Source organism: Oxyura jamaicensis, chromosome 5, assembly GCF_011077185.1.
Source record: "Oxyura jamaicensis isolate SHBP4307 breed ruddy duck chromosome 5, BPBGC_Ojam_1.0, whole genome shotgun sequence".
NCBI classification, from domain to species: Eukaryota; Metazoa; Chordata; class Aves; order Anseriformes; family Anatidae; genus Oxyura; species Oxyura jamaicensis.
In genome coordinates this window covers 13,959,148-13,978,938 of record NC_048897.1, presented here as the reverse complement: position 1 = coordinate 13,978,938, position 19,791 = coordinate 13,959,148, and the positions used below count along the sequence as shown (strand labels likewise).

The 19,791-nt window shown below is 35.0% G+C and overlaps 1 protein-coding gene across 1 annotated transcript in view; it reads left to right on the top strand.

Moving 5' to 3' along the window:
- Nucleotides 1-19,791, top strand: part of AQR (aquarius intron-binding spliceosomal factor) — a 54,798-nt gene that overhangs the window by 18,216 nt on the left and 16,791 nt on the right. The window contains exons 16-28 of the mRNA XM_035326798.1: nt 130-271; nt 985-1,163; nt 2,815-2,982; nt 3,410-3,579; nt 4,216-4,457; nt 5,728-5,874; nt 7,093-7,162; nt 9,283-9,393; nt 10,939-11,048; nt 13,396-13,531; nt 15,349-15,558; nt 16,419-16,556; nt 17,168-17,239. Coding sequence (XP_035182689.1) covers nt 130-271; nt 985-1,163; nt 2,815-2,982; nt 3,410-3,579; nt 4,216-4,457; nt 5,728-5,874; nt 7,093-7,162; nt 9,283-9,393; nt 10,939-11,048; nt 13,396-13,531; nt 15,349-15,558; nt 16,419-16,556; nt 17,168-17,239 — 1,895 coding nt within the window. The remainder of the gene's footprint in view (nt 1-129; nt 272-984; nt 1,164-2,814; nt 2,983-3,409; nt 3,580-4,215; nt 4,458-5,727; nt 5,875-7,092; nt 7,163-9,282; nt 9,394-10,938; nt 11,049-13,395; nt 13,532-15,348; nt 15,559-16,418; nt 16,557-17,167; nt 17,240-19,791) is intronic.

Sequence of the window (19,791 nt, the reverse complement as noted above, 5' to 3'; positions counted from 1 at the left end):
AATCTCCTAGGATAGGATAACTCCAGCAGTTATAGTGCGTTATGTTTATGAATACGTAGAACCAATGTATTAATTCATGTTCTTTTTCTTTGCCCATCAAATACCTCCTCCCTACCATCTCTTCCTTAGGCTGTCTTGCACTTCCCAAACTGAATCTACAGTTTTTGACTCTTCATGATTACCTGCTAAGGAACTTCAATCTATTCCGCTTAGAGTCCACCTATGAGATCAGGCAGGATATTGAAGACAGTGTCAGTAGGATGAAACCATGGTAATATTTATTAACTGATGCAAAATATTTATAAACTGGTGCAGCTCAACTTCAATTGTAATCAAAGTACATTTGAGAATGAATAACTGATGTTGTGTGAGTACTAAATACATAATAACATTTTAAATTATAATAAAGTAGTGTTTTGTATTAACTTCTTCCACAGGATGTTGCCGTCCTGTAAAATGATGTTGCAAGAGTGCATGAATATGTATACCTGATGTGTTAAGAACATATGTTGGATGTTAACAACCAACCTTTGTTGTGTTAACAACATAACATAAAAGTACTGAGCTTAGCATTTCTGACTTCATGAAATATGGAAACTACCATCAGTTCTGCTTGTATATTAAATGTGTTACTGAGTATTCTTGAATCTACCATCTGTCACACTTTGACCCTCTTTATATTTCAAAGGGTCATTTGTTATGGCCTCTCTTATACTCATTGTTTGCTGTTTATTATCTTCCCTTTTTCTTATTTTCTTTCTGACTTTTTTTTTAATAATGCCAGCATAAGTTGCCTTTGCTTCTTGAAATGTAAAAAAAAAAAAAATCAGTTCATGTTATATTTCAGTTCAGTAGCATGTAAAATTAAGACTTCTGTGTTCTTGGAGTTGACTGAGATGAATGTTTTCACAGTTTAGGAACTGAATGTGTTATCAGATAATGACTAAAAAAACAATTTGGTCTTTTTTCTTTTTTTTTTTTAAGGCTGTCAGAATATGGAGGCGTGGTTTTTGGTGGATGGGCTAGGATGGCACAACCCATTGTCTCTTTCACAGTGGTGGAGGTTGCAAAGCCCAATATTGGTGAAAACTGGCCTATGCGAGTCCGAGCAGATGTCACAATTAATTTGAATGTCCGAGATAGCATCAAAGATGAATGGGAAGGTATGGTGTGGTTCTCTGAAATACGATGCTCAAAATAAATACTCATCAAAATATCCTTTGCCTTAATTTTAATTGTAAAAAGTGTTCTGTATCTGAGGTAGACTTGTCCATCTTAATACACTGTTTAAAAATGTTATTCAAATTCCAAGTCCACGAAATTAGGATTTTCCTGAAACAAAGATTAAGATAGGTACAAATTTGTCAGTAATATTGAAATGTAATTTCTTACCCTGCTTCTGCTTCAAGAGAATTGTATATGCTTTTAAGCACTTTATTGTTAGATTCTGTAGGTAAATGCCTCAGATAAATTTTTCTATCTCCTTATTAAACTATCTAATAGAATTAACTCTAAGGAATTTTATTTTCTTCCAGTTACTTTTAATATGCTTTTCTTTTTAATTCCTGATTATTTAATTGATGATGGTAAAACTCTGGCATTCAGCAACATATCACGTCCTGAATATTATTAGATTGCAGGAATACTCTAGCAGCTAATATCCTTCCATGGTCTAATTAACAATGTAGGTAGTTCCTTCTTCCCCTAGTTTTAAACACTAGAGTAGTTTCTGAGAGCACAAAAGCAGTAATGCTTTAAGTTAGGTAAATATTTAGAACAAATGTTTAAAACTATTGCTGAATCAAGACTGAGGTGAAGAATTGATAAGTAGTTGTCTGGCATAACAAGGTCTTGATGAAACTACGTAAAATTGGATAACAACATCCAGTGAATAAGGAGAAAGTACTTGCTTCAGATGAAGAAGGTCTCTAAAATGAAGTTCTTCAATGATCTTAATGCTGTGCAAAGTTTCTGCTAATTTTGTAGTGGAATAGAGTGTATGTTTACTAAATTTTATCTCAGATATGTGAGAATTGGTAGGTTTACTGGAAGAAAGGATTAGCGTTCAAAACACTGACAACTGTGAAGTGGAGAAAAGAGCTTTTAAAAGGAAGGTGTAATTCAACAGAGATGAATAGAAGACATTAATTTAAACAAGAACAATTTAATGCACAAGTGTATGTTTGGAGAATAACTTGTTAGGCAGTAGTTGTGCAGGAGGGAAAAAGTCGGAGTTCATCATGGTTCAAAAGCAAATGTGACTCCAAAACAACATCCTACTCCTGAGGGAAAAACACTCTTCTACCAAATCATATTGAGCTCTATGAACTGTAATGCGGCATAGAAAACAAATAACTTGGTTAAATGACCTTATGCCCTACTAAGAAGATAACTGAAGTAACTTTGGAATTTTATGCTCATTCTACACACCACACTTACATGGTTGTTAAAAATAAAAAATAATAATAAAAAAATGACAGTAATCCAGGAGAAAGCAACAAGAATAAGAGATTAATGACGCATTACTTTTGAGATAAGATTATTGGGAGCAGAATAATCTCAGAATATGAAGTGTGTTATCATGAAAAAAGCAATCCATTTCTTCTTGTATCTGAAGTCCTAGCAGATTTTAGTGTGTAAGAGTAGTGGAAAAGACAATTGTCTATGGTGCTGTATCCTTTGAGTTCAAGGGATAGTTTGAAATAGAATACATTATGATCTAAGCATGTGGATTTTTTTAAGTATATGTATTTAAAGAACGGAAAAGGAAAATGGTATTCAATCAATTCACTCAGTGTTCCCTTTTGGACTTAGGTCTCCGTAAACATGATGTCTGTTTTTTGGTTACGGTACGTCCCACACAACCTTATGGCACTAAGTTTGACCGACGGAGACCTTTTGTTGAGCAAACTGGCCTGGTGTATGTCAGAGGCTGTGAAATCCAAGGCATGCTGGATGAGAAAGGCCGTGTTATTGAAGAAGGTATAATGCACCAAAACTTTTTTGAAATATATGTCTGTCTTTTGTTGGTTTTTAATTATTAACTTGCTTCTCTTGTAAATAACACTGACTGAATTATTATTTGAAAACACTTCCTTGGAGAAAAAAATATAATTAACCTCTCTTGGGACTTCATATATAAATATTTTCCTCTGTTGCAATCTGATAAAAGTGGATTTAATTAAATACACCTAATACATTTTTGGTTTAGGAATAAAATAGCTTGTATTTTAAAACTCTACTAGAAATGGCGTAAGAACATGAAACAATGTTTGTAATGCTGTGCAGAAAATAATTATATGAATATGTCTAAAATATGTTTCAGGAGCGATGACAGGTCATTTATTTGGGTGCTAGTCTACTTTTTGCAACATGTCAAATTCTAATTTTACTGTTTCATTACGGGCAGGACCTGAACCCAAACCTAGACTTAAAGGGGATTGCAGAACATACAGAGTATTTCTGGACCCAAACCAGTATCAACAAGACATGACCAATACAATCCAAAATGGAGCAGAAGATGTCTATGAGACATTTAATATTATAATGAGAAGAAAACCAAAAGAAAACAACTTCAAGGTAAGGTACTGCTCTGACACTTAGCACATCCAGATGAAGTTTTCCTGACTGAAACTAGTTCATTTTAGTTATGTGTTTAGTTAGTTAGCCTTTCCAAATGGAGTTGGATCACTTTAGGATCTCAGAGCCTGTCAGCAGGTGATAATTTCTTCCTACAACTAAGTGCTGGAGTAACTGAAAATCAGAACAACTGTAATTAATTTGAGGATTAATTAATAATTTAATTTCAGTCTTTCAAGAGGTAGTGTACAGATTAGTTGTGTTTGGCCTTTTGGGTCAATGCGTATGCATGCCAGGGCTATAAGCTTATATTCCCATGTTGTAAGCATGCAGAATTTCTAATGCATTTGTGATACAAACAGAATGGCCTTCTGAAAGCCCTGGAGAAGATCGTGGAACAGAAATATATTATCTTTAGTAGCTCTTTACTGACAGGACACTTTAGGAATTTGACACTGTTGTAGTTTTTGCATACATACACTGTATAGATACTGACTCGATCTAAAAAGCAACTGTCAGTGAAAGATTGATACATGCTAACATCCTGGAATAACTTGGTTAGTCTTCGATATGTCATACTTCCTTGGTTAAAAAGTCACCCTCCAATCTTTTTTTTCTCCCTTCTCCAATTTACAGGCTGTTCTGGAGACTATTAGGAATTTGATGAACACAGATTGTGTGGTTCCTGACTGGCTGCATGACATCATTCTTGGATATGGAGACCCAAGTAGTGCACATTATTCAAAAATGCCAAATCAGATTGCATCTCTGGATTTTAATGACACTTTCCTATCCATTGATCACTTAAAAGCTAGCTTTCCTGGGTATACTATTAAAGTGACTGTTGACAACCCAGATCTGCAAGTACCCCCCTTCAGGTGATCTCAAAATTTCAAGTACTCCTTGTCTGGTATTCTTGCTGCCTTGTCACATGCAGTTGAGTTCAGTGGTTGAAGGGAGGTGCTCTTTCTGTTAAGAAAATATGTTCATATGTTAGTATCAAGACTTAATTGTATAATTGAGGTAGCTGTATACTACAGTTAGACTCAAGACCATCTTTGCTGTTCTGTACAAACATACATCAGAGCATTACTTACAGATCAGCCTATTGGATTTATGGGAAAAGCAACAGTGTGAAATAAAATCAGGACACCTAATACTCCCTCGGCAGTTGTGGTATCTACCCACCTCAAGTTCAGCCTAGTGATTTTAATTACAAAATTTCCTTATGTTGCATTGAAGCAAATTACAGCAATTTCAGCATCAGTTAAAGTTTGATATCCCATAATGCTTCCCTTGTTTTAGAAATGGTCTCTGAAGTAGGATGCCTACCTTTGTGACCAGTAAATGGGATTTAGGTGTTTTGTTTCACTGGTACTGTTTTCCATCCCAGAATTTTAGTGACTAATTTTTAGATTTGAAAGCTCTCTTCCCTCCTTGTTGGCTTCCTTGTGCTTTTGCAACTGAATTTCACATTGCATAGAGCTTCGCAAGCTTTAACACCTTTTCTGAAACATAGCATGTAGAGTGTACGTGCAGAAAGTACTAACACTATGTAAATAATATAATAGTTTGAAGGAATCATGAAAAGCTACCGCACGCAATTTCCCTTGATGAACTGTTGTTAATTTTCAAATCTTGGGTCAAAATACAGATTTTCCTGTGTATGAAGAGCTATTTGTTGTTCTTTCTATTGCTATATCTTTGCCTTCTAAAGTGACTAAGAGATTATTGATGTTAAAGATGTCTGTGTTGTTGTATCAAGATGATTGGATTGCTGTTGGAGTTCTTCTACCATGAAGTGCTTTTAATTATCTCCCTTTCCTCAAGTTTTTATTTCTATTTTTTTTGCTGTCAGTGTTCTTCCAGTTGTCTCACAGCACTGCCCCTGCCTTTTCAAGTTATGTAAAGTATGCTTTTAACATACTTTTTGTCAAATATGCTTTCTTAAAGGCTGCTTCATCAACTTATTTTTTTTCCTTTTCCATGTCCTCATCAACATTTTGCTGTCTTCATCTCCTGCTGTTACCCTGTTGTGTGAAAGTTTATCTTTATGGTGACCAAAAAACCTTTCTTCATAAAAAATTCTAAGGCAATCCAGTGCCATAGTGCATGTGTTGAAGTGTTAATTTATATTATGTGTTACAGGATAACATTCCCAATACAGGGAGGTAAAGGAAAGAAACGAAAAGAAGATGATGGGAATGAAGAAAAACCTGAAGAAACTAAAACGTTGATTGTAGAGCCTCATGTCATTCCAAACAGGGGACCATACCCATATAATCAGCCGAAACGGTAATAGATGCATGTGGACTTGGTTGCAAATGGTATCATGCATAGCAGTTCAGTTTCAGAACTAAAAATAGCACGTTATATATCATAAATTAAATGTCACTTTGATTTCATTGCCAAAAAAAATTGAATATGAGACTATTATGCTTTGTATTTAAATCAAAGTACTGTATTATCCACTCTCTATTTAAAAATATTTCTTTGAAAAACATGGAGAGAGACCAGCTTTTAGTATTGTCAGGACTTTGAATATTAGTATTGAAAAGTTAATGCTTCATGCAATTGCCCCTGTTTTCTCTACTGATCTTTTCTAACTAATGACTTTTTATAACAGTTGAGAGCTCAGTAAGGACAGTGGTGACTAAGTATTTTTCTTTTGTGAGTATGCAAAATACTTGTTTTTTTCTGTAACGGTGGAATCTGAAGGATCTCTTACGTGAATGAAACACATTAAAAGCTTCCATTTGTTTTCAATAATTTGTTTCAAAAGCAGTGGGAGGTATAAAATACTATATCATCAGAACACTAAGTTGTATGCACAGTCACAGGACAAACGTGTGTACATGAAATAAATGACTTACGGATCTGCAATTAATTAAGAATCAATCTATACATATACTTAAAATCTCCTTATACCATGCAAGTATTTTAACTTAGGTCTGCTCCTACTAGATAAGGGCCGTAAGTATGTGCTTAAAGTGTGCAAAATAGGGAGAGCCTTGGTAGAACTCTTCTTGCTTGAAGAATAGCAGGTCTGAAATTGAATTTTTGACAATCCTTTGTCAGATTGCCTTCTTTAAAGGAGAGAGGGAAAAAAAAAGACATTACATTTTCTCTGTATCCAGGTAATCTAGTAATATCATTTAACTTGCTATTTCATCATGTCACTTTATTAATATAAGATTAAAAAGGAGAATCATAGCTAAATAATTTTGTGGCACTCTCAGCCAATAATAACTGAAGACATCATTTTAGGTAGGATGATTTTGTTGTCACGTGGCCATTGTAATTTCAAGTCTTGCTTAGACATTGCAAAATTGCCAGATCTATAAAGAAAATTGTAATTTTGGTTTAATTTATATAAACATTTGTAGGCATGTAGTTCTGGAGAAACATATAGCCAATTAATTTGGTTTAAAATAGTTTAAACAGCTGCTTTTACCAAAACTGTTGGCACAATATGTCAATGTTGTCAAAATATGTGCTTTTTCTTTGTTCCAGCAATACTATTCAATTTACCCACACTCAGATTGAAGCTATACGAGCAGGAATGCAGCCTGGGTTAACTATGGTAAGAATTTTTTGTTTATTTTAAGCATTTTATGCTATTACTTGATTCTAGCTTCAGGAACATTCAATAAAATAACTGTAATGCCGATCTGTAGCTTCTCTGAGGATACTTAGTCTATTAATAGCTTAAAATACAGGAAAATAACAAATGTTCAGCATCCTCCTATCTTCACTAAATCGTGCTTCGGAAACACACTTGATCTCTGTATAACTGGATCCTGTGTCCTAATGACTGAATACTTTCCACAGCAACCAAAGTTTACTTTTTCAGTGCTTGAATTGCTAGTTTTAGACTGTTTAGATTGTTAGTTTTAGCTTTTGCTACGTCTTTCTTTTTTTTTTCCTGTTTTAAAGTACTTGCGTCATTTTTAGTTTGGTCTAGCTCCATTAAAAAAAAATGAAAGTTACTGAATTGTCCTTAGGGAGCTTTTTTTCTTCTATCTTCTGAAATTTAATGTACAATCTGTTATATCCTGCTGACTTCTAGATATAAGAAGCTGTAAAAGAGTTGTAGATTTGTTAGGAAAGTAATTTCTGAACAATGAATATCTGCAAAGGTCTCCTGCATTCCAGTGAAGTACAGTCTATCCTGCTAGTGACTTCTCTGTGCAATGACTTCTGTGGTGCTGTTAAGTTCTTCTTGGATTATATGGGTGTTAAAGCTAATTTTAATTTTTTGTTTGTTTTTTAATGAGTATTCATTAGTCCTCCTCCTCCCTTGCCTCATGATTTTAATACTCCCTATCCACTCTGTAGCTAGCAGCGAAAAATGGAACACAAAGAAAATAAACTTCAGTAGAATTGTATGCCATGTGTCACTGCCTTACTAGGTATGCTGACGCTCATAATGTCTTAAAGTTCCTGAGGTCTTTGTAGTGTTTGAGTATGGTGTGTTCTCTATTGCAGTACTCTCTGTATGTTGATAGGGTACCAACTTTAAGTTTCATTCATAAATGAGAAGTCTTAATTTGAATATTGTAAAAATGTCACAGTGATAGATTCTTTAAATTTGATTATTTAACAATGCTGGAGGGTGATGGTGTTTTTTTTGTTGTTGTTGTTTTTTGTTTTGTTTTGTTTTTTGAATGAACCCAATGATCTGAACTTCTGGGTTTTACATAATTAGTGTGTTTGTGTGAGAACACCCACACCAGTGAATAGGAGTATTTTTATATCAATAGTATTGTCAACAAGAAAGAAGACTGAGAAATTAAAAATCTTTGTTACTGTTTAATGTATAATTAAAACAAAATACCAGGGCCAATGAGGGGGAGGTTGTATCTCTGTCACCTAATTTTTGCTTTCATTTTATTTTTTAAAATAGTACCGCATACTGTTTATTAGTGTCATTTAATATTTGTTGAGCTATAAATGACTTTCTATTGCAGTATATAATGAATCATAATCTACCATATATCTCACATTTTGAGGGATTTAAAGAAGTAACTTACTGTGCCTGATATTCCATCAGTTTATATAAATGTTTGAGAAGATGGTCTTTATATGGATGTACATACACATATCATTTTAACTTTTTTGCTATAACATATTTACTAATTTTTAAGAAGAGGTTACTGAATGGGAGTGTGATAGTTCAAAAGGAAAAAGCAATGACTAAGTCAGATTTTTTGGAGGATATATTTATGATTTTTTTTGACAAAATCACCTGACTTGTTTTTGCAAGGAGAGAAGGCAGACTGCTTGAGAAAATAGTTATGCAGTATAAGCCTGTGTTTTATTTTCATTATTTCATTTGTTTCTATCAAATATTGTCAAAGTTGTTGGTATGATTGAGCCTTTAAAAACATTAACGCTTGGTATTATATCATCAGTTGTAGAATTTTGAGTAAATGAAGAGAATGGAGTCTGTCTTCTATTCTTTACTTCAGCCTATTATTTCTCAGTTACATTTCTTTGATGTTTGTTTTTTCACTGTTCCCCTTACATTTAGCCTGTCTTAGGGTTGAACAGAGTGGTTTTTTTGTTATTGTTGCTTGTTTTTTGTCTGAGGAGGTCTTGTGAGATTGCTTTGTTTTTCCCAACAGGCTATACTTCTGTCCTGTGCAGAATTTTTATAAATCATGTGCTTTTTTTTTTTTCTCTTTTTTTTTGTGGTTTTAGGTAGTGGGTCCACCTGGCACAGGGAAAACTGATGTTGCGGTCCAGATAATATCCAATCTTTATCATAATTTCCCAGAACAACGAACTCTTATAGTTACTCACTCTAATCAGGTAAGATATTTCATGTATGAAATTTTCCTGTAGTTCAAATCAAGAAGAGCAGCAGATACGGAGAATCAGTAGGTGCAGGACTGCAGTTGTTTCTTACTAATGAAAGCTTAAGTTAGCTTGTGAGCAGATTTGCCAATTCTAAAATATGCCATGAAAATTTTGAATTTAAGAACAGTAGTTCTGAGGTATTTATCAGAGGCTTTCTGGATATTTACCTCATCAGGGGATAGAAATTAAGAAGTATTCTGAAAAAAAGTATCTGCACAGTTTTTACAATTGCTCATTTAATGCATGCATGCCAAACTTGACTTGTACCAATTAGTTCTCTCGGGCACCAGTTGTTCTGTGCCTCATGCTTCCAAGTAAAGGCAGGGAAGGTAGAATGGCGTGTTGAGATGAATGCTTCCTTGCTTCCCACTCATAAGAGATGGAGTCTGCCTGCTAATTCTTGAGCATATATAAAATAATAATAATAGTCTTATAGTTTCTTCTTCAAAATCACAGATGGCTTTAGAATGTTTCTTTGAAAACTACAGTCATTATTTCCTGGTCTCCCTAAGTAGCCTATCCTATCTTGTTTATCAACTATCTTAACTGAGCTTACCATTTGGAAAGCATTTCATCTTTGTTCATCAGAGTAAGATCAGGTACTTCCATTGACTGTTCTTTGGTCAACAGTGTAGCTTCCTTTTGGTGATAAGTTAAAACCTGGAATAATACAGGCCAGCCTGCAACGGGTTGTGGGTGAGTAACAGGTATTAGAGTTGAGAGCATTTCTGTTGTGAAGAAAAGGAAGTAAATAATTTTTGAGGCAGGTAGGTAACTCTTCTTAGTACACAAGGCTTAACATGAATATTTGAAATTGCACTTCAGGAAATAAACTATTACCTCAGCAGGGTTCATTTCCTGTGCCTTGACTATGTACTTAAATGTGTTTGCATAACTTCGAGTTGACTTAAACATGAGCAAGCTCCACTTGTACTTCACTCTTAGTTTTGTGGTTTGACAATCCAGTGCTAATAGACGCAGCTCCTTTAGAATACACTGAATGGAGCTTTTGATACTAAGATTTAGGAAACTGAAGAGTTTAACGCAGGAGCCACAGCAAACCTTGAAGTTCAGCAAAATGTATTTATCCATGTGGAATAGTCACAGTACCTGTCAATCACCACCAGATTGCACTCTTCTAATTTACAGTAAGAGTTAAATGAACAGTATTGTTTCTAAGTGATCTAAAAATAACTATTTGTAAACTGTACTTCTTGAGGAAAAATGTATAAATTGATAGCTTTATCAACTAGATTTTTTTAACTAGGTAATTTAATGAAAGGTGTAAAATCAAATTTAATTGTTGCATAAAGGAAGTGAAGACAAGAGCTTCAGTAGGCTGATAGGTCCATTGTCAAGATTAACACAATCTAGCTTCAGTGTTGACTTCATGTGTGCTTTGGCTTTTGTTATATCGAAATAGGCATTATTTGCTGACTGTTTTACAAGTAAGAGTTTCTAAAAACTACCTTTTCTCCTGTTCTTGTCAATCTTTAGGCCTTGAACCAGCTGTTTGAAAAAATCATGGCTCTAGACATTGATGAACGCCACCTCCTGCGTCTGGGTCATGGAGAAGAGGAATTAGAGACAGAGAAAGATTTCAGCAGGTGAGAAAGGAGGTGCTAATGATAGCTTGTATAAGTGTTGTAGCTGAGACCCACATATTGAATCCATTCTACCTCTCTTGTCATTGAGCAAGGAGCTATGCTTGGCAAGTTTTACCTTTCTCATACTATTGAATTGCAGTTATGTAGAGTACACTTGTTTTCAATATAGGGTTAATTTTGGTTCTTAATGAGTAGCCAGGTGGTTCTAATTGACAAAATCATGCAATTGCTTGTTCACAAATTCATCTGATTGAATAAAAGTAGTTCACTATGTTATACATACACACATGCTTTATAAAATTGACCTGTTTTGTGGGAGAAATTTGAATGATAAAGTTAAATTTTTGTGGCTAGGAATTTTTGTGCAAATATGATAGCACCTCTGCTGGTGTACTGAATGTTGTGTACATGTAAATGTGAAGTAAAACTTAATGCTTCTAGTTCTTCAGAATATTGATTAATAATAAAATTGCTTGATTCATTGGTAAATAATACATTTTGAAAAATACATTCATAAGTCAAGCTATCAAGTACAAAGACTTAAGAACCTGGTCTGGCAAATACTTCCATGTAATATGTTAGTCCAATTGACGTCAATAGGATTACACACATTCATAAATGCAAGCGAGGGTATAGGGGTCATGCATTGGAAATAACTGGACTGTGATGTATTATTATAGCAATACCTTGACTTCCAAAAGTTGTAGTAAAAATTATATATAGTCACTAGAAGTTATTCACATATACATCATCGAGTTTCATTTAGCAAAATAAATACTTTGGATTTTTTTTTTTTAATTTGAATCGTTTGACATATTTTTTTTCCAGAAATTTGATAACCAAGGTCTTAGTGAAATGATGTTAGAGTAGATATTTATTAATATCTAAGACTTAGTAATATTCCCTGAACTGTAGCATTCATCATTAAAAGGAGGTTTTTCTGAGACATTCTGTTGTCTATTTTCATTAATTTCCAGCGTAATTTCAAGAAGTTTATTTCCTGTATGCCTTCTGTGTTTGTTTATTTTGGTTTTTAAGTTGCTTTAGAATTCATGTTTTCTGTGTTAGGCTGCTTTAAAAGGCACAGTACTGCTTAAAAGACTTTCTTCTGCTTGCAAGCTTCTTGTCCTATTTTGCTCCCTTGGCAGATAAGCAAAGCAGTGAGTTTTATGAGCATAAGGTGGAGAGGAGCTGTTTAAACTGGTACTGTCACTTAAGAAACAAAGGGAATCATGGCTAAAGAAAACTTTTGTAGCAAGGAATGAATATATAAAAGATCACATATGAATTGAACTGTGAGAAATAAGAGGATATTTGGAAGTGTGGAACAAAATGGTTGCAGTCACTTGTAATAATAATGGATTCGTTTTGCTCAAGAAAAAAAAAAAAATAACATTGCGATGATCTTAACTGTCCTAGTTCCTGAGAAACTTGTTTTTTCCAGTTGCTAACAATATGATCGTCCGCTCTGTCTTAGTAAATTAAAATCACTAGCTTTAGCTTTTCTATCTTTTGTAAATAAGACAATAGAACCCATTGAGGTCCCAGGGATTGTCTTTTGTTTTTCTGTGCAGAAAGTTTATTTTATGAATAGTAAACTTTATAGGAATTCAAAATTTAGCCTTTATTCATATTTGAGGTTCTAACTAGATATGCATTTTTAAAAGAAAGTACCGTTTCCCTCATTTGTAATTCCAACAACTTTCGTATTTTATCTTAATATGAAAATGTAATAAATATGATAAATAATAATTTAAAAAATAAATGTAAATTATTTTTAAAGGGGAGGAAAAAAAGTGGGAATGAATTAGATGAGAAAAAGCAGACTGGAAGGAGTAAGTTACACACTAATCAGCCATAAAATGTTTTCAATGGACAGCTCTGAATTCCGATGTATGTATACAGACCTGTCTGTTATGGTGGTCAAGGCATTATTGCAAGGCATTTTGTATATCACCAAAGGAAGCTAGACTTACACAGAAACTTGGGTTATCAGTTCCAGTTATGATGGATGGTCCATAGACTTCTGTAACTTGCATATGCTTGTATAATGTGTATTGGTTCCTAAACAGCACATAGGAAGTAATGTTGTTATGAGAATATTTTACTAATATTTATGAAACTTTTAATGATGTGATAGGATAAAAAAGCTTTTTATACAGTAATAGTTCTTGCATGGTTTTGTAAATTATTAGGGTTTATCTAGATAGAAATAGTCAGCAGGTAGCAAATGTTTGGTTTTTGCAAGCTACTAGTAGGTGTGATATCTCATTGTGATACTTAAATAAACCACTTGGTATTACATAAATTGAAATACAAAATATGTTAACCTTAATTCATTTTGTAGGTATGGAAGAGTTAATTATGTTCTGGCTCGAAGACTTGAACTTCTACGAGAAGTTGGGCGATTACAAGAGAGTCTTGGAGTCCCAGGAGATGTTTCTTACACTTGTGAAACAGCTGGCCACTTTTTCTTATACCAAGTAAGGACTGAAATAGCTTTACAGAGACTGCATGACCTCAATGTGTTAGGAAACACACTATAATAATTACAGTGAATTTTTCAGGATTGAGTCTTAAAAAAACAAAACCACACAGCCTTTTCTTTGGTGGTTCAAAATACAATAATAGCTAAAGCCATAATTATAACATTACTTATTTGTATTGCTTTTGTTTTAAATCTTGCCTGATGACTCACAAACTGAAAGGCTAACCTGCTTTTTATGACTACTGGCAAATTTTCTAACCTGGAGTTTCCCCTTCAAATAAGAAAATCTGTGGGATGCTTTATATTTTAGACAAACAGTAGATCAGCTACTTAATGTTCCTTCTAGAAAGCTTTTATGGTTGAAGCAAGATGCATAGTGTACAGAACAGTGATTTTCTGTATGTTGTTTATCCTTCATTTCCCTTCCATGTACCTGTCACTGACCGTGTCCACATTAGCAAGTAACATGGCTTAAGCAGACTTGGGGAGTGGTATTTAGGACCAAATCCCCACACTACACATTTTTAGAGAAGTTAACTTGCGATAGCTGTAGTGTGTTCCTAAACATTATTAAATATTCATTAGGTGTTGGATTCTGCTAGGAGAACAGCTAAAGTGCATCTTCTGGTTTAATTTCCTCCTGAAGGAATACAGTTTGGTATTTAAATCAAAGTATTTTAAGCAGAGATAATCAGGAAGTTTGCTTGTGCAATGGGTTTATGTGGCAAGATTTTGGTATCAGAAGGTGGAGGCTGCTGGGGTGACCTCTGTGAAAAGTGGCCAGGGGCTGCCCCTGGGTTAAATAGAGCCAGTTCCAACTGGCTCCAAAACAAACCCACTGCTGGCCAAAGCTGAGCCATTCAGTGATGCTGGTGGTGCCTCTGTGAAAACATGTTTAAAAAAGGATGAAAAATCATCTCACGTTGTTCCAGCTGTGAAAGAGGACTGAGGGTTTGGGGGACAGGGAGGGGCATAGGAGATAGAGAAACAGCCCTGCGGGCACCGAGGTCACTGCAGAAGGAGGGGACAAGGTGCTCCAGGTGCCAGAGCAGGAATTCCTGCAGTCTATAGAGAGGACCATGGTTGAGCAGGCTGTCCCCTTGCAGTCTGTAAATGGCCACAAAAGAACACATACCCACACTGCACTCTGTGGAGGTCCATGCCACAGCAGGTGGTACCCTTTCTTTAGGTACCCTAAAGAAAGCTGGAGCCTTTGGAGCGCCCGCGCTGGAGCAGGCTCCTGGCCAGAAGTTGGTTTCTGAACAACTGCACCCTAGGGGAAGGACCGATGCTGGAACAGCTCTTCAGGAGGGGTGGAAAGGAGGTAGAAGGGTCAGGAATAAGAGTATGAAGTTGAGCTTGGGAAGGAGGGAGGATGCAAAGAGAAGGTGCTTTTAGTTTTGTCTTCATTTCTCATGGTTTTGTCCTCGTTTCTCAGTGTCCTACTCCATGTTTAACTGACATTAAGTTAAATTAATTTTCACAAAGTCAAGTCTGTTTTGCCTCTGGCTTACTGGTAAGTAATCTCCCTATCTTTATCTTGAGCTGCAAACTTTTCTATCGTATTTTTTTTCTCCCATCCTGGTGAGGAGGTTCAGTGACAGAGTTATTGGGTGTAGGTCTGGCATCCAGCCAAGGTCAACACACTGCACCACAGCTTTGAGAATGTCTTCCTGATACAAGATCGAATGCTAGACATCTTGGTTTTGTGATTAAAATCAGTTATTTTATTTGGTAAGTGTGCAAGATGATAACTGTCCAATGACTTCATTACATAAAAACATGTCTGCATGACACTTTTGTTTACTACAGGTAATGTCTCGTTGGGAGGAATATATCAGCAAAGTGAAAGTTAAAGGTGGAAAATCACCAAATGTTACGGATGTGTCCAGTTTCTTCCCTTTTCACCAATATTTTGCAAATGCTCCTCAACCAATTTTCAAAGGCAAATCCTATGAAGAAGATATGGAGATTGCTGAAGGCTGTTTTAGACATATTAAGAAAATATTCACTCAGCTTGAGGTAAGTGACATGTAACTGTGAAAGGTGAATGAATCTGCTTAATCCTAAAGAAAGTTTACACAGTTCCAAAATATTTGTCCTAAATCCTAAAAGCAATATATGCCTTTAGGCAGCTTCTTGAGATTGCAGGGCATTCGGGTGAGAATTTCCCCCTTTGAGTAATTCAGGTGTGCTTCACAGTAGAGACAAGAGTCTAATCTGTTTAATTTTAAGCTTAGGAAGCACCCATTTTATGTGCTTTTTTTCCACTGGTTAGGTTACTAAAGTTGGTGCATTTATCACTCAGTGTTCTCCTGATCCTTACAGGGTCTTTGTATTTACAGTGATTTGCCTTTAATCAGATAACCTAAAAGTGTAATATAAATGGTTTATCTTACATTTTTTCTCAGAATTGCTTGAGAGGCTTTTAAAAACTCTAGGGTAAGGGTTATCAGGGTATCATTTTATCATATTACCTGTATTGGCCTTTCTAATATTAGATGTGATGTTATGATGCTGTTTAAAAAAAGGGTGGGGGGGCGGGAGGATGGAATGAAAATAAGCAGCAGCAGTAAAGCAAAATTGTTGAGGGGAGGGATCCTGAGAATCAACTGGATAATTGTCTAAGAATTTATGTATGCATACGGGTTGCAGAGTTCTTGGATATACTTTAACAAGCTTATGTTTTGAAATCCTGTTTCCAGGTTTAGGATATAAATGAATAAATAAAAATCCAAGATGGAATTGTTACCAGTACATATTTAGAACTTTCTTGCTTAATTTTACTAAAATGGTGGACAGATAGTTTTAGTGAATGTTTCATAAGCAGTATTTTTATTTATTTTTAATTGTGTTCTTCAAAATTCCTTTTTCTACCACAGGAATTCAGAGCATTTGAACTTCTCCGCAGTGGCCTGGATAGATCCAAATATCTGTTGGTGAAAGAAGCAAAAATCATTGCTATGACTTGTACCCACGCTGCTCTGAAACGACACGACCTAGTTGAATTAGGTTTCAAAGTAATGATATTAATGATACTACACTAACTGTGTTTTTTCTTTTTCTTCTTTTTGTCATTCCCCCTGCTTCATTTAGACCTTTATCTGTCCTAATTCTTAGCAACTAGATTATTTTGAGTTGCATGTTTTTACCGCTATGTTTTTAATTGTAATTTTATTGAAGAGAATTTTAACTTCTGGTTCTGTAGGTAAAAGATGAGATTGCTTTTAAATTACATATATTGAAATGCTGAATAGTGTATGCATATATAAAAAAAAAAAAGTTAGCTTTGCTATATTAGATGAACTGCAGTGATATGATTGGGTGATAAAATAAAAGATGAATTGGGGAAAAACATGTCTATTGTAAGTTTGCTTACCTAAAAAATGAACAGTTTGAGGAAAAAAAAGCTATGACAGTGCCATTTTCATTCTGCAGTGTTAACCATAAGTATTCATTTACTATAGACTTGCAAAAACAAAATCCCCTCATCTTCGCACCAATAATTGTGCTACTAATGAAAAAACGTTAGTTTCCTAAATAAGTAATCGATGCTTCTTTTTGGTAGGTTGAATAACAACATTAACTTGTATTACTTGGCTGATGGGCATCTCCATTTTTTCTTTCTCAGTATGACAACATCTTAATGGAGGAGTCTGCACAGATTCTGGAGATAGAGACCTTTATACCTCTCCTGTTGCAGGTTAGACCTGAGTTATAAAACATGCTACAAAAAATGGTAACTAAAAGTCTGTGTTCTTGAACAATATCAAATACTGAAAGGAAGGTATCTTGTGTGGAAAGTAACATAGAACTAGTATTTCCCATGGAGCAGACAGTAAGAATTCTCATGTTATTCTTCATTAGTTGTTTGTCCCGTGTACCTGTGACTAAATCATAGTACTATCAGGGTTTCACTTTGGAAGCATGAAGATATTTAAGTGAACTAGCTCCTGGCTTTGCCACTTTGTTGTCACTTGTATTCTTTTTTAATTTAATACATATTGCTAAATTATTGATAATTTTAAAACGGTTAAAATTCTTTTTTATTATGAAATAACTGCTGTAATGTTGTTTCCCCAGATCATAAGTGCTCTCTGTCATTCTGACTGCAAGTGTTGCTTGTTCAGTTTCAGTCAAAATTAACAGAGATAAAGTGGATACCAAGCACCTACAACTTTCAGGAAATCTGTAGCCAAGTAGAGAGGAGACATACTAATTATAACACCACAGGGAGAGAAAAACCAAAACCAAAAAACAACAACAAAAAGTTACTGCTTCTACTTTGTCTACTTTAGACCAATAATTACACACCTTTTATCTAGCTAAATTGGTAAATACTTAGTCTGGTATCAACTGCAGCTTATACTGTTTGGGAAACTAATAATTGGTAGCTATAAAAGGAATGTGTATGTGATATGGTTGAATAGAAGTCTTGCAGCTGGAAGGGTGCTGTTAATACAAGGAAGGAAGGACGGAAACTGAAGCTAATGTGACATGTGGGATGTTTATAGGACAGCCTTTAGAAAGCCAGATAGCAGTAGCTCTGTGTGCAAAGAAGAGTGTCCCCTACCCTTGTAATGTAAGGGACTGATGTAGTAGAGGGCTAACACTGCTACAGTTGCATATCTTTCCCTAAAAACATTTACTCTTATCCTTATAAAGTCAGCCTGTCTTTAAATTTGTTGTGCCTCTGAAGATTGTTGGCCCAGCTCCGGGGTTGCTTTTGGCATGCTGAGCTTGAGATGCATCACCACCTACTTTTAAGAGCTGTAGGCCTTCCTAAGTAAGCAAACAGTGCTTCTCATACGTCTCTGGCTTAAATGACTATTTCAACCCCTTTCAAGTTATCTCTGTAATCTCAGATTAATGTGAGATAAAATTTCACCATTGGAAGGGAAGTGTGGGCTCCCTCAGGAACTCTGTGCAAACTCTTCAGCTGCAAATGAGAACATGATTTGTGGGAAGTTGGTTAAACTTAAGACAGCCTGTGCTATTCGTTTGATTCTTAGTGCAGTGGCTTTCTAAAAAATACAGAGACTAGAAGTAAGTTTTCTTTTAAGATGTTTTACTTGGAGCAAATATTGTCATTGAAAAACAATGATTTAAATTCCCCTAGAAAACCACATCCAAGGTCAGATTTTCTTTCCAAAAGAAACTTAATGTCAATTGAAAAAAGCATGACAAAAACTTCATGAAATATTGGTTATATTCATAATTTTTCACTTGCTCCTTAACAATGGAGGTTCAAATACAATTGCAGGAAAGTAACCCAGTATGGGCCTAGTGCACAACAGAATGTGCATAACCAAGATATTGCTATTAAAGCCCAAGTCCTGTGTTCAGTCTTATTGCAGGTTTCTTCAGTTTTGGGGCTGTTAATGTGGTTCTTTATCACCTTTGTGATGTGGTAAAGATTACTGAGTTTTGATAATTCTGAGCAGGTTGGCAACTAATTATTTCACCCTCTAAACCCTGAATATGGCCTGAACTCTGAAGAGGAGTGCATATTTCTGTCTTTTGGGGGATGTATGAAGAGCAATCAAACTTGAGGCTTTTTGCAAATCGTAAAACAGGAACAGTTTTGCTCTCTTTCACTTATTAGTTCAGCAATTACAATAATAAATTGGAATGGACTTGGTTTCTTTATGTCCCATGGACTTAATGAGCCCTCATTCTAGTCTATACAACAGCAGTGAAATCAGTGAAACCTGAAATACAAGATTTCTGCTTAGTTAGATACCTCTGTGTCATAACGGTATGTAAGCATAAGTTGTAGTTTGGGTGGCTTCTCATGCAAGCTGGTCTCTAGAAGCTTAGGTTATTTAAATCTCTGTGTAAAGACAAGTGTTGCACTCCAGAATGTTGTTTTTGCCTTTTGGCAGTCTTGAATTTAATGCTACTGCAGTGCTGTGTAATGAATAATTCCTGCATGGCTCTTTCCATGGTTTTCATTTATAATGAGATTATTCCATTTAGTGAAATAATCATCATGTAGTGCTTTTTAACTATTTGAATGAATACTGAATAACATGACACGTCAGGTTAGTGAAGGGAAATAAGCACATAAAAGCAATGCAGAAGCTGAAGACTTCTGTAATTAAGGCAAACTTTATTTATGATAAAGCTACATTCTGTGGGATATCCCATGACCATTCTTAGAGGAGCCATTCAAATAGTCACTGAAAATTGAGACTGGTTTGTTTGTTTTGTTGGTTGTTTTTTTTTTTTTTTTTTTTTTTTTTTTTTTTTTTT